Source organism: Lepisma saccharinum, chromosome 2 (genome assembly GCF_977018435.1).
Source record: "Lepisma saccharinum chromosome 2, izLepSacc3.1, whole genome shotgun sequence".
NCBI classification, from domain to species: Eukaryota; Metazoa; Arthropoda; class Insecta; order Zygentoma; family Lepismatidae; genus Lepisma; species Lepisma saccharinum.
The window spans coordinates 66,453,990-66,467,715 of NC_139230.1; the positions used below are offsets into that span (position 1 = coordinate 66,453,990).

At 35.6% G+C, this 13,726-nt stretch overlaps 1 protein-coding gene across 3 annotated transcripts in view; it reads left to right on the top strand.

Annotated features, from left to right (window-relative positions):
• Gfrl (Glial cell line-derived neurotrophic family receptor-like) overlaps nt 1-13,726 on the top strand; it is an 861,280-nt gene that overhangs the window by 269,630 nt on the left and 577,924 nt on the right. For all 3 annotated transcript variants that reach the window (XM_083117425.1, XM_083117426.1, XM_083117427.1), the window contains exon 2: nt 3,316-3,438. In XM_083117425.1, coding sequence (XP_082973551.1) covers nt 3,316-3,438 — 123 coding nt within the window. The remainder of the gene's footprint in view (nt 1-3,315; nt 3,439-13,726) is intronic.

Here is a 13,726-nt window from a genome sequence, read left to right on the forward strand (position 1 = left end):
AAGATCGTTCTTGGTCACGAGAAAGGTTCAATTTTACTGTGGTGGATAGTGATTTAGGAATTGTGAGTCCCTCACTATGTGTTACCGACATCAATGCGGAGGACACATCGGCATATGCATATGCTTTTATTCTTAGAGGAATAGCTGCGTATTACGATTAGTGTTGCCCACGGGACGAGACGGGACAGGCTTTTAAAAATTCGAGACGAGACGAGATTGACCATGTGCCATAAGACAAACTAATATTTTCGAGACGAGACAGCATTTCCACGAGACTCCACGAGACGAGACAGGCCAAAATCTCGTCTCGTGGGCAACACTAATTACGATGCGACAAAAATAACAATCTTGTCACGTGGTCCCTTGGTTCTATTGGCTTCACTGCAATTTGAACAGCCACTATGCAGTTATTGCTGTTAATAACAGTGCAGGCTTAGAGCATTAAAGAGAGAGGGGCAATATTGATAGACGCAATGAATTTCATTACTCTACTATAACTGGAAAACAAATTATGGCACTTGTAAACTTTGTCTGATTAATCAACGTAGAAAATATATGAAGAGGATATTCCCAATATTTGAAACTAGTATAGTTTTGAAACTAGATTGCCTCAGCAATCAACTAGAAGTAATCACTAATGTAAATTTTTGGGGAGAAAACCTACGAAAAACTCGAGAAAAATCATGTAGTAAATTTTTCATCACATTTCAAATGTATACAGAAATGCTTTCTGCCACTCATTGCTCTGGCAATAATCTTTGCTGATGGAATAACATTTTTTCTACTAGATGCTTCCTGCTTTTGGACCTTTTGTATTGATTTTGAAAACTGCCGCGGGACATTTTATATCCACCTTCCCTGATGAGAAACAACCAGACACTTTTTTTAAACAACTTCTGCAGAGGTTTGTTAAAATTCACCTGGAGCAAGACCGAAACCACGGCGACAGATTATTTTGAGCCTCTCCCTTTTGTAACATTTGAAACAAGAAAAGTTTGGTTGTGTTCAGAAATATACTCAAAATGCTGCTTGTGTGAGTTCGATAAACATTATCTTTATTGCATGTAATTGGAAAACATTTTCGATGAATATTTTTGGTTTGAAGACTTGTGAAAACTGACAAATGACCTTTGCCACATGTCTATTGGAAGCAATTACATTAGAAGAATTTGTTTTCGTATTTGTTGGGGCTTCTACTAGTCATATATCAATAAATTTATTTGACAGGAAAGAACCTGGGTATTTAGCGTATCAGGTTAATTTGCTTAATTATTAAATTCCTTATTTATTAAATTTATTTTGTTATTTTACTAGGGACACTGTACTGCATATTCATGCTTTTATCGTAGGCATAATCATCAAAGATGTTCAGGAAAGAAGAGTGGAATCAGGCAGTATAGTATACAATTCAACCCTTAATGCCTCAAGTCATTGTATTGGAAAAACTTATAACAACATTGGTTTACGTATTTATTATCTCTTGTTATTTTATCGTTTTTATTGTTTATCGATATCTGCCTTTTTAAATACTTTCATCTCCATGCTTTATCTTACAGTAATTTGAATTGCACTTATTTTTAAACATTTTAATAGATGTAAATATAGCCCTATTATTTTGAAAACTTTCCGGGTGAAAACTGTAATTTTCGCATGTGATTATTTTTGAAATTGTTAAGAAAATCTCACGCTGGTGTTCATTTTTTACTCCGGATCTACAAAACAGAAAATTGTATGATTTCCTTATTTTTAAAAGTGTTGCAAGTAATTTATTTTCATGTAGTTGTTTGATTGATGCTAGAATGAGAAACGTTCTTGTAACAACAATTTGCAATCTCTACTTCTGTAATTATTAATATAAACTCTTCACACAATGCCCTTGCTTACTTAATCATTGCAGGGGATGGGACACCATGCGCTGACCACACACACCACTCAACGAAAAGCAGATTGACAAGCTTTGGCCCCAAACGGGAGAGTTTCTATTCTTATTTTTCGACAATATTAGAAACAATCCAGGATATCTTTATATGGAATCGAAACTTATCTGGAAATGAGATGAACTGCTAAAATGAGCATCAAAAACATTCTTTTCCGACACTAATCACAATCATCATATCAGTGAATCTACGATCCTATTGCCAATACAGCTTCTTGATGTGTATGAATAAGGTCGATAAATGCTATAGTGTTTTTTCATTAAATGAATAATGTGTTTCGAAATGGATCTTAGGAGGATAGAATCGTCGCTCTTGTTTTCCAAAACTAATTCAGCATAGTCCCTTCACTACAACAAACTTGTACTTCCAATAATTTGTGACCTGATTTATCCTTTGCTTGTTTCTCATGCTACGTTGAATGCAACCCACGAAGATACGTGACAGTTTAAACCTTTGTGACAAATTCTACACGGCTGTAGATCGATAAATGTCCCCTGCAAACTCTATTTTTAAATTCCTATCCCTATCGTACGTGGCGTCACTCGACAAACTTTAATTTCCAGGTAACCCCTGTTATTTTAAAAGATGTGACATCATGGAATTAGAGAAGTTCATGTTTCATCTAGCCTCACGTGATTTCATCCAGTGGCATTCAATTATTTCTAAATTTTGCATGGGTCTCTTAAGGAAGCTCATACACCTTGTGAGATACATGCATGAACATAATTTGGTTCCTACTTAAAATAGACTGATAAATTTAATATTTATTTTAATATTGTAAGAAATCTACATACCTATTTTATATATTATCAATTTTTGCATTACACTGTTACATGTCTGGATTACATGTGCATATATTAATAGATTTTTACATTTATTTTATATATTTTGTATTTTTTTCTTTTTATCCTGGGATGAGTAATTTCAGGTGGAAATGTGTCCAGTAATGCCTCTAATAAATGGGTACTGGGAGGTTAAAGGTGGCTGGAGCGTGGTGCTGATCCCATCATCTCCAGTAATGGCCTAGATTGTGAATGTGTGTGGCACTACCTCCACATCCCCTATGCAATGTGCAAGGGTTAACTTTACCTTCTTTATATTTTCCATAAATATCTAAATGATATGAATTTTCTGTGCCTGTTGTGTGTAGCACAATAAAAAAATAAATGCTATTTTTGTGTATTATAAAGAATAACGTGTATCGTGCTTCCCAGAAACGTCATGATACTGTGGCTTACGAGATCGTTTAGGAATAACGCGCACTACATTTATTTTTTTGTATAATATTGAAGTGATAAATTGACCATGTCGGCTGTTCCAGTGTTATTGATAAACGTTGATTTTCACAATTAAGCATTTATTTATTCTTCCATTTTAGGTTCCAAAGACAACGCTGCAGTTGCAATCCTGAAGTGTCTACTGGCTCGTCAGCTGTGTGTCAACGATGCGTCATGTTCTGCCATATTGGAAATTATTCCTCGTGTTTGCGGACCAGAACAAGGTAGGTTTGCAATTTGATTTCCTTTGCTTTTATTATTTACTCTTGATTCGGAAGAATATGTATGTGTATATATATATATATATATATATATATATATATATATATATATATATAAATGGATGTGTGTGTGTGTGTGTATTTGTTTGTTCCGGCATAACTCCCGAACGCCTGGAGCAATTTCAACCAAACTTGGTACACGTATCACTTTCAATCTGGAAATAATATTTTGGGGTAAGACACCTCTGGCACCCATAGGGGTTGGGTGGGAAGGGGTGACATGTAAAAATAATCGAGAACCACCGATATTAAATTCCGCACAAAGAGACATCCGTGACTCTATGCAATCCGTACAACGATAGTGTTTCTCGGGTTGTCTAACATTTAGGCTGTGTTGCGAATGGAATCCATAGTTTTCGTGACACTTCCAACCAATGCGGTTCAACTCCAAGTTCATCACCTATTGGCATGGGGGATGAGAGGGGGTGAAAAATAAAATGCCACAAATGACCTAGATTAGTGTCGAATCCATAGTTTTCGGAGTCGCTAAGCTGATTGGTGACATTCACGATCACTTTTAAAGTTAGTCACATTTTACACTATAGTTAAAATTCATTATTTACCTGTCTAATATAAGATTGGGATAAATAAATACCCAGGGAACGCCGGGCAATCAGGTAGTAGTATAACAATTTTGTAGCAATCGTCCTTCATTGCATCCTGTTTTAAGGTCATATTAACGATGTTACTCTTATGTATGCACGTTTCTTTTTGTTTTGCCGGTATTGCGTTCAACTTTGTACATTGAAACCTGAAAGATAATCTAAACGATAATGAGACTAAATTGTGAACGAAAGTACAAACCCCACCCCTACTTTGGCTGGGATAACAAACGAGTATACGTTAATTACCAGACCAGGCGACAAGGAAAACTGCAGTTTCATTACAAAATTGAAGGCAATTGTCATTTCTGTATCTTAGTGAGTTGTTTTCTCTTTATACAGTTCCACAATTTAACGTCCTAATACCTGGGGCGAGATGCGTTTTATTTGCTCGAAAATTTTAGACATGCAATGTTGATAAAATCTAGGTATGCAAATCCCGTAACAATTTTGTCAAAATGTAATAATACATAAAGAAGTGATTGTAAGTTTTCATAACCCTTACATAAATCTTCCCTTTGTCATAACAATATTGATTGATTTTGTGTTTTAAGTCAACTTTATGCACAGTAAGGCTCATCGGGACTGGACCTACAGTTTAAAGTGGGATCCGAACCACTATGTGCCTCCACCGGGTATCGAACCCGGGACGCCTTGATTATAAGAGGACGCACTACCACTGCGCTATCGGGGAGGCTCAAGTGCACTAACAATTTGAGTAACGTATGTCCAATTTACTGACAGTTCTTAATAGTCAAACATATTTGTAAGAATACATTAATTCCTCCCTCCTGAGAATTTGATAAATTGGAGCTACGTCCCGCTGGTTCTCACGGCGAAATGCACAGTTGCTTATTAAATGTTGATTTCATTCGCTGCATAGTTTTTTTTTTTAAATAATATATAGTATATATAAGACGGGCCCTGAAGATAGGCCCTGTTTCGATGTGTGCAGTTCAGACACCAATTGAGACTATCAAGAATTTAGAAGTTGCAGGATATGATTTACAGTTAAAACGCAAAATAATAAAATCCGAATTGACTTTAAGGGTGGGAGCATTTAGAGGGAGTTTCTGCAGCTATTTACATCTAAATTTAATTTTGAGCGTAAATTTTGGAAAGAAGAGTACGGATAATTATCTAATCGTTTATAATTACATTGCATATATCTACATAGCGGATATCCACGATAACGTAGAACAAAATCAGAAAATTACATAAGAAAATGTCCAATTTGACACAGAAGCGAGGAACACTACACGTCGGACCAACCACTGTATCACGGAGGCCGGTAGAAAGCTCTATGAAGTGCAAATCTATACGAAACGAAGCATGCTAAAATAATGCGCATCTTGTTTACTATTTATTCATGAGAGATTTCAAAAGAAAAATTACATTAGAATCCTTTATTTTTAATATATTTTTGTCATTTCAAAACAATTGAATGTGGAGAGCAGCCCTTTTCCAGTGCGACCATTAGCTAAAGTCGTTTTATTTCATCGCAGGCCTTGTTAAGTTTTTAATTTTCGCGCATCAGCTTCTTTGAGGTACGAACTTCCAGAGGGATATGAATGCCTTTACATTTGACCAGTAACTTGTCATGGTCCGTGAAACATATACACTGACTCCCTCACCCCTGCTGCAACCTCACTTACGATCCAGCGAACTCATTAGTGGTGCAAGGTCCGTGGCAGTTTTATAGATCTGGCAGCGTCATATGTCCAGACGCCACGGATCACGCTACTCGCATCAGCTGCCCCGCAAAAGGTTAATTGTGGCAACTCGTGAGCGGAACGCCAAACACAAGAAAAATTCCTCTCCTCTTGGTAATCCTTTTGCATAGTCTACTTTCCGAAACACACTTTATTATTATTTTTTCGTTATTCGCATAAAACGTGGTTGTCGTGTGGGCAACAACACCATTTTGTGGTTATAACTATTGTTATAAATATACTTTTAATGTAACAGTTGTAATATTTTGTGAGCTCGATTCTCATATTGCATTATTTTTGTTTAACCCTCCGTAACCCGCGCGGCCTTTTATAAAATTTTGAATTATTTTCTTTACCAGCACAATAATGGTCTGGAAAGCACCAGGTAACTTATCTTCACTATTTCCCCGAAAACATATAGGTGTTGATTGGGCACCCCTCAAGTGACCCGTCCCCCTTTGGCGGCACTCAGTACTGCGCTGGACGTTTCCTAACTTAAGTCACAGCAGGCCAGGCATGAATTCGGCGGAAATAAAAAGAATAAAACCACTGTACGCTGTTCAAAATGCAAATCATTTGTATGCAGAAACCGTTGCAGTACCCATACGAAATGTCGGAGTTATCAAAATAACGATATTGAAAAGTGACAACATTCGGTTCCTTATATTTGAGTCAGTATGCCTTTCCTTACGTGTACCTCGTAAGAGTACGAGAAACAAATTGAGATTTTAACATTTTAAAAATATTTTGTAAGTTTCTTCGACGTGGGTTTTCTACATTCGATTGTTTTTTTTCTGCGAGTCAGAGAGATTTTGACAGAGAATTTTGGAACAAATAGTTCCTTTCTAAGCGCATATAAGTTATATGATTTCAATTCGTTTTGAAAAATTCGTTGAAAAATTCGAAAAAATACGTTGAAATGTTTTGAAAGATACGTTGAAAATTTTTGGAAAATACTTTGATATTTTTGTGAATGGTGAGTTCACTTTTTAGTGCCTTCATTATATGGAAAAGTTTTAATTACTTTTAGAATAATAATTTGATGCATTTGCTTCAAGAGTCTAAGCTTGTAATTGTACGAGACTCTGTCATTTTTGTTTACTTGTCTTCTAATAGCTAACAAAAATGTCCGAAATGGACATGTTTGCGTTCATGTATATTTCTCCTGATTTCCAGTAAGTGCCAGTGTTATTTAATCTCGCTTTGCATCAATAATTCACGTAAATAACGTTGGTTTTGATGAGGCGGCACTGAGTGCCGCGCGCGGGACATTTGTGCTGCTATGAGAACGCAGATGACGGAGGGTTAAATTATAAGATAATCAAGATCTCATGTTTTTCCCCGTTATTTTTAAAAAGCAAATATGTTTGTATATTCAGTTATATGCAAAACAAGTATGTCTTGCACTAAGTTATCTCAATATTCAAATATTTGCAGTGGTGCGCTATTTCAAGTAAAATGTTTGTTGATTGAGTTGGTGTTTTATATTCACTTTATGCACAGTAAGGCTAGTCGCGACTGGACCTACAGTTTAAAGTGGGATCCGAACACTATGTGCCTCCAGCGGGTATCGAACCCGGGAACCCTTGATTACAAGGCGAGGACGTAAAATGTATGTATTTTCAATCTTTTATATGTTGGTAGTTAATTATTTTTTACTATCATTTTATGAAAGCACGTATCACGTTGTCATGAAACAGCAACATGATACCATAGAAGGTAAAATGCTCCCCCGTTCAGATTTCCGGCCGGATGCTACTTCGTAAATTCTGAAAAGATACGATGTACAATAGAACATTAAATTAAGTCCATGGAATACCTTTGCAAACTTGAAGTTAACTGATAGTTGAATGTAAATTAGATGTAGCAACTGTTCAGTAAGTTAGGTTGCTAGTGTAAGGTAATCATAAAACAAGAAATCGTACATTTTGCTAAGGTTATACCAAAATTAGAAGAAAAATAGGAACAGGTTTCTTCATAAATAGTGAAATAATTTCAGCTCTTAAAACGTAGAATATGTTAATTAAAGTATCTCGCATGCAGTTTTCCAGGCATGGTGGTGTAAAATTATTTCATTTTGTTTAAATTTAAAAAGTTAAAAATAACAAAGCAACTGGCTTTGATGCAATTTCAGAGTAATTTATTATGGTGTAAACTGATTAACATATCAAACTTACAGATTAATTTGTTCAATATGGAGTAAAGAGGAATTTCCTCACACAAAAATTGTTAATATGATTGGAGTAGTCTTAATTAAATAGAGTCTACAATACGTGTAGCTAAATTAATGTCTGATAAATTTTAAAATTCTTAATTGAATAAAAAATGTCAGATAATAACCAAAACATATTAAAAGATAATAATAAATTTGAATGAGACTCTAATTTCAAATACTTAAGAATAATATTAAAAATGAACATTTATTGATGAGGAAATTATAAGCATGCTTAATTCAGATAATGCATGGTACTTTTATATTCATAAGCCTTTACCCTCTTGCCTATTATGAAAGAATCTAAAGGTTATAAGTACACAAAACAATAGTTTTGAATGTAGTTTTGATTGGGTGTAAAATGTTACCTCTTATATTAACAAAGCAACATAAATTAAGTTTTTGAGAATAAAATGTTAAGATATTTCGGCATAGAAAGGTGAAAAAACAGGTGAGCGAAGATGGTTTGCGTAATACTGATGTACATAATCAGTATTAATGTCCTGACATTATTTGAATTATTAAATTAACTAAACTTCGTGGCAGACCATGTAAGTTGCATGGGAGGGTATAGAGAAGTTTGCAGAAGACTTATTGGGAAACTTGGTGATAATTGATTGAATTGTTATTGTACGTTCGCTTTATGCACAGATAGGCTAATTGGGACTGAAACTTGGTGATAGAAGAACTGCAGGAAGGCAGGCAAAGATGGAAGGACAATGTAAGATTGGCCTGAAAGAAATTGGTAATGTAACTGGCATGATAGATCCTTCTCTACTTCATGTGGAAAAGCAGATGGGGAATTCGGTATGTGTAATTCGTTACATTAGTAGGATTTTAGTTAGTTATTTTGTAAATCATGGATCACGAAGTAAATATTAAAACCTCATTTTTCATTTAGAAATCCAAGTAAAAAATGTAGACTCGAACCCGTGTCTCTGGCATATCGTACCATTGCTGTACTATACTCTGTTCCGGCAATCTCTGGAACGAGCGAACGAAAGCAAGTCTCTGCGCAAGTAGTGACTCGAGAGGACTTAACCAATGAACAAGTGCTGGAGGCACATAGTGGTTTGGATTCCACTTTAAACTGTAGGTCCAGTCCCGAATAGCCTTACTGTGCATAAAGTGGACTTAAAACACCAACTCAACTCAATGAACAAGTGACAAGGAGCAGGATTGCGTTGAGGGGGAAAGCAACTGCAGTTACCAGCCTTTGAAGAAGAATGTACTGCCTCACTCAACCCACTCGCTTCCTCCTTTCTATTGCCGCTATGTGTGGCCTTGCTCCAGAGATTCCCGGGATAGAGTATAACTGAGCTACCCAGCCTACGCTGGTTTCTCCCAATTTATGGCTTACGCTGTTATCTGTGTGGAATGTCTGTCAGTGATACCGCTACGGGGTTTGTTGCCTTTGAAACACTGATGACGTCGACGTCGCCTTCTATCTCCTGGCATAGATCTGTGTATTACCTTATGAAATTTCTACATAATACGTCTCCTGTGGGTGCTATATCATACGGTAATATACGCATCTACTCTACAATGCACCGTTGATGTAATCAGTGTTTCAAAGGCAACACATCCCGTTCCGGTATCACTGACAGAGACTGTTCCACACAGGTAAAACAGCAGGAACGAAAAATCAGGGAAAATCAGCTAGGTAGCTCCGTTGGTAGGGCAATTGCCAGACACCCGGGTTTCAGTCCTGGTCAAGTCTGCATTTTTCGCTTAAATTGATTGATTGATTGATTGATATGTTATTTTAAGTTCACTTTATGCACAGTAAGGCTAATCGGGACTGGACCTACAGTTTAAAGTGGGATCCGAACCACTTGTGCCTCCACTGGGTATCGTACCCGGGACCCCTTGATTACAAGGAGACGACGCTACCACTGTGCCATCGGGGAAGGCTAATGCAGACAAAGCTTGTTTTCCAAATAATCTGTATGAATTAAGACATTTAAAGAACATCCCTTTCCCATGTTTTTATTCTTATTTTCAAACAAGTGCACTTAGTGTTTCAAAAGTTTAGCAACTCTGTGATTACTTATAACAGGAAAACTGTAAGAGTTTTCTCCATTATGAAACCTCGTCCATGGGGATATTTTGAAAAACTCTGCACAACGAAATCCAAAACTAATTAATGACTCATGTCAGACGGATTTTTGTTTTCTCCACAATAAAAAAAATCACAGAATTCTGAGCCACCGGCCGCAGTTGATATCTATACGATAGTCGTTAGGCTCATATCCTTGTAATAGGTAATTAAGAATGTAATCTCGTTGATGGTTGTTCAAGTGTTGTTGAGCAATTTCATTGCGTAAGTATTCCAAAAAAATAACGTTCTGTTTTGTGCATATTCATGGATTTTTCTTTATCTTCATATAGTATTTATATTGAATTATGTTTATGACATTGAATTTGTAAATGATTTTAAAGTCTTTGACACATATTTGCATAGAAAATATTCAGATTATTTTTATTTAGGAGCAAATATATTTCTGTATTTTAAAACATGGGCTAGTCATTAAAACATATGTTACCTACCTGTAGATTTTCTATATTTTCCCGTAAGATTGAGATAAAATGCTTCCTCAGCCTTAATTTTAGTTTCGATACATACATATGGCCTTGTGAGTTTTTATTATATCCCATTATATTTCAAGGATTAATATTAAAATGTGTTCATATGGATTGATTATTGTTCATTCAAGGAAATCATGGTGTGTATATATATAGGTAATATTCGAATGCCACTTTTGAACTGTATAAGCAATTCATGTGCATCATGCAACAAAATTTAGCAGATTCATCGTTAGTTGTTGTCAATAAACACAAGACTGATTTCTCTACTTTCAAGTTCTTCTCTCTCCTGGCACTATTGTATATGTGATAATTAGGGCCCGGATTCTTAGGTTTTAACCTATTTTATTCCTTACTTGGTAACGTCACTATTGTAACGTATATTATCGTTTTAGCCATTTCTTAATGAAATACATGAATCCTCTAGGTCGTAAAAACGGCTAAAAGGATTTAATATCCTGAAAAGGGCTAAATTGAACTTTTCAGCTAAATAAATGTAAAAAACTCAAAAAATGCTGAAACCTTGTTTTGTTTCATCAGAGTGAACTATACGGCAATATGAAAACGTATTTTCTCTCTCTCTCTCTCTCCTCTCTCTCTCTCTCTCTCTCTCTCTCTCTCTCTCTCTCTCTCTCTCTCTCTCACACACACACACACACACACCCACACACAGAAGGGGGAATGGAAATGAGAGAAGGGAAAGGGCATGAGAAAAAAAAAGGGAAGCAAAGTTGGCATTACAAAAGAAATAGCTTAACAATAACACATTTTATTTTTTATTTTTTCTGTATTTTCTAAAAACTTTGTTTTTTGTATGCTTTAAGTTTAGTAAACATGTAATATGTGAAGGAAAATGTGTTTGCAGTATTGATTCTCATGTAAATTCAAAGATTTGTGATTGATTTCAATAAAAATACGGGTAGGGAAAAAATCCTTAAAAGTGCTAAATCATCTGTTTAAAAAGCCTAAAATGATGTCTATAAAATCCTAAAAGTCCGGGCCCTAGTGATAATTATTCGTTCGCTCTGAATTTACTTGAAATGTGTATCATTTGTAGTAAAGACGACTGCAAAAAATATATCCATATTTTTATCAAATATACGGCACAGGAGAATACAGATATAAATAATGCACTTCAACAATATTGTAAATTCACAATGTCCTTACCTGGATTACGGAATGTGTGAAGAGCTCCAAGAGCATGATTGAAAATAACGTCCAAAAATAAGTTTACCTGACAAGTCATTTGTTTTCGTTCTCTATGAAATATGGAGACGACTTCGCAGAGCGTACTTGGAAGAAAGGAACAGGGAAAAAATACGGAGAAAATACCACAGAAAAGATGTTATTTGATTTTGGCACCTACGACTAAAGTTTATTATTTATAAATAGTTTTCCTTCATTTCTTCTTTAATGAAATGTTTTTTTTTTTTAATTTTATTTTTCACATTATGGTCAGATAAGCTAATTGGGACTGGACCTGTAGTTTATAGTGTGATCCGAACGACTTTGATATGTATTATAATCGAACCGAACCCCTCTTGATTGCTAGGCAACAATGCTCTCGACGCTATCAGGAAGGCCAATAATAAACGTTGTTTCACATAAATATTTACTATTATTGCATCATTTTCCTTGTTTTAAATTGTTAGAATTGCATGTTTTAAAAAATGTTCATTGTATTAGGTATGACAGAAAATCATACTGTAAATGTGATTCAATGTGTAAAGTGAATTACTTATGTTGGTCTGAAATTAGAAATCAAACTGTGAAAGAGAAAAAAACAGAGTTGATAAATCAAGGTTTCTCTGATACAGAATGTTCCAAAGATCTCTCAGATTTAATTGATGAAATAAAATACATTAGAACGAGCAGTCATAATGGTGAGCAATTTTTCGATCATCTTCTGCAATGATCACTCACGAAACTACAGGACGTTTACCGAACTGCAGAAAAGTGATCAGTATAACATAGATCTAAGGTCCTTAGTGCCGTGGTTTACTGAAGTATGGTGTCTAAGAATATTGTAAGTAGTATATATAAACTTTTCAGCAACCATCATAATACCTCAGTATCTTACTGACAAATTACAACACTAAAAATTTGCAGAAATGGTTGTGTGATCCCAGAAGCACATCACATCTTTCCATCCAGTGTGATAGACTGTGCTATAAGTTAACATCATACAGACATATCTTTTTCCAAATTACGAGATAATATTTTTTTCTCGGAAATGTATCACCCTAAATTATGTCGTGAACATTTTAGTCACCACGAAACAGTAGTATTACACTTACTGGATAAATACGAGTATGTTAAGGTTTAATTTAGGGTCGATGATTTCGATGATTTCAAGCAGTTAGTTTTAGAGTTTGAAATGTGTGGACGCCAAGAAGTTGGGTATCATATATATTGTTGAATGGTTGATAATTATACGAAACAGAAAGAGGGCCACCCTGATATCGTAGTGGTAACGTTCTCGCCTTGTAATCCAGGGGGTCTCGGGTTAGATACCTGAGCACATTGCACACTTTAAACTGTAGGTCCAGTCCCGATTAACCTATCTGTACATAAAGTGATTTAAACCATCAATTCGAACGAAACAGAAAGAGTGGCATTGTACAGAAACAGGTTATTCTCGTCAGATTGGTAAGCCGAACCTACGAATTTTATTACTTCACTCATTGGGAGGAAAGGTTTGGTATTGTACGAGCCTGAACAACCGGATCTGAATTGACAGATTGGAATTTGTATGTCTAAGCAACCGAAGAGAACTGAGAAGATTGGAATGAAAAATTTTAGATCAGTTTTGATTTGAAGTGCAAAGAACTTACCCCCAAATTCAGTGGCTATTGCAAGTACGTACATGGAGGGCGGAAGGTCGTTTTGGTGTTTGGTGGCTGAGCTAATACCATAATTACTCATATCGCAATTTCTCAGTTTTCCCCTATATCATAATTAGGTTCCTGGCATAGGATGTAAATAAAATGCATGGTAGTTCTAGGTGCCAGTTGCTTTCAGGAAATATGTATTTTATGAAATTATGGAATTCAAGGGGGAATTCTATTCTCTCAAGCTCTCCCAGAAACTTGCTGATGGATTTGGGTGAGAGGTGGGAG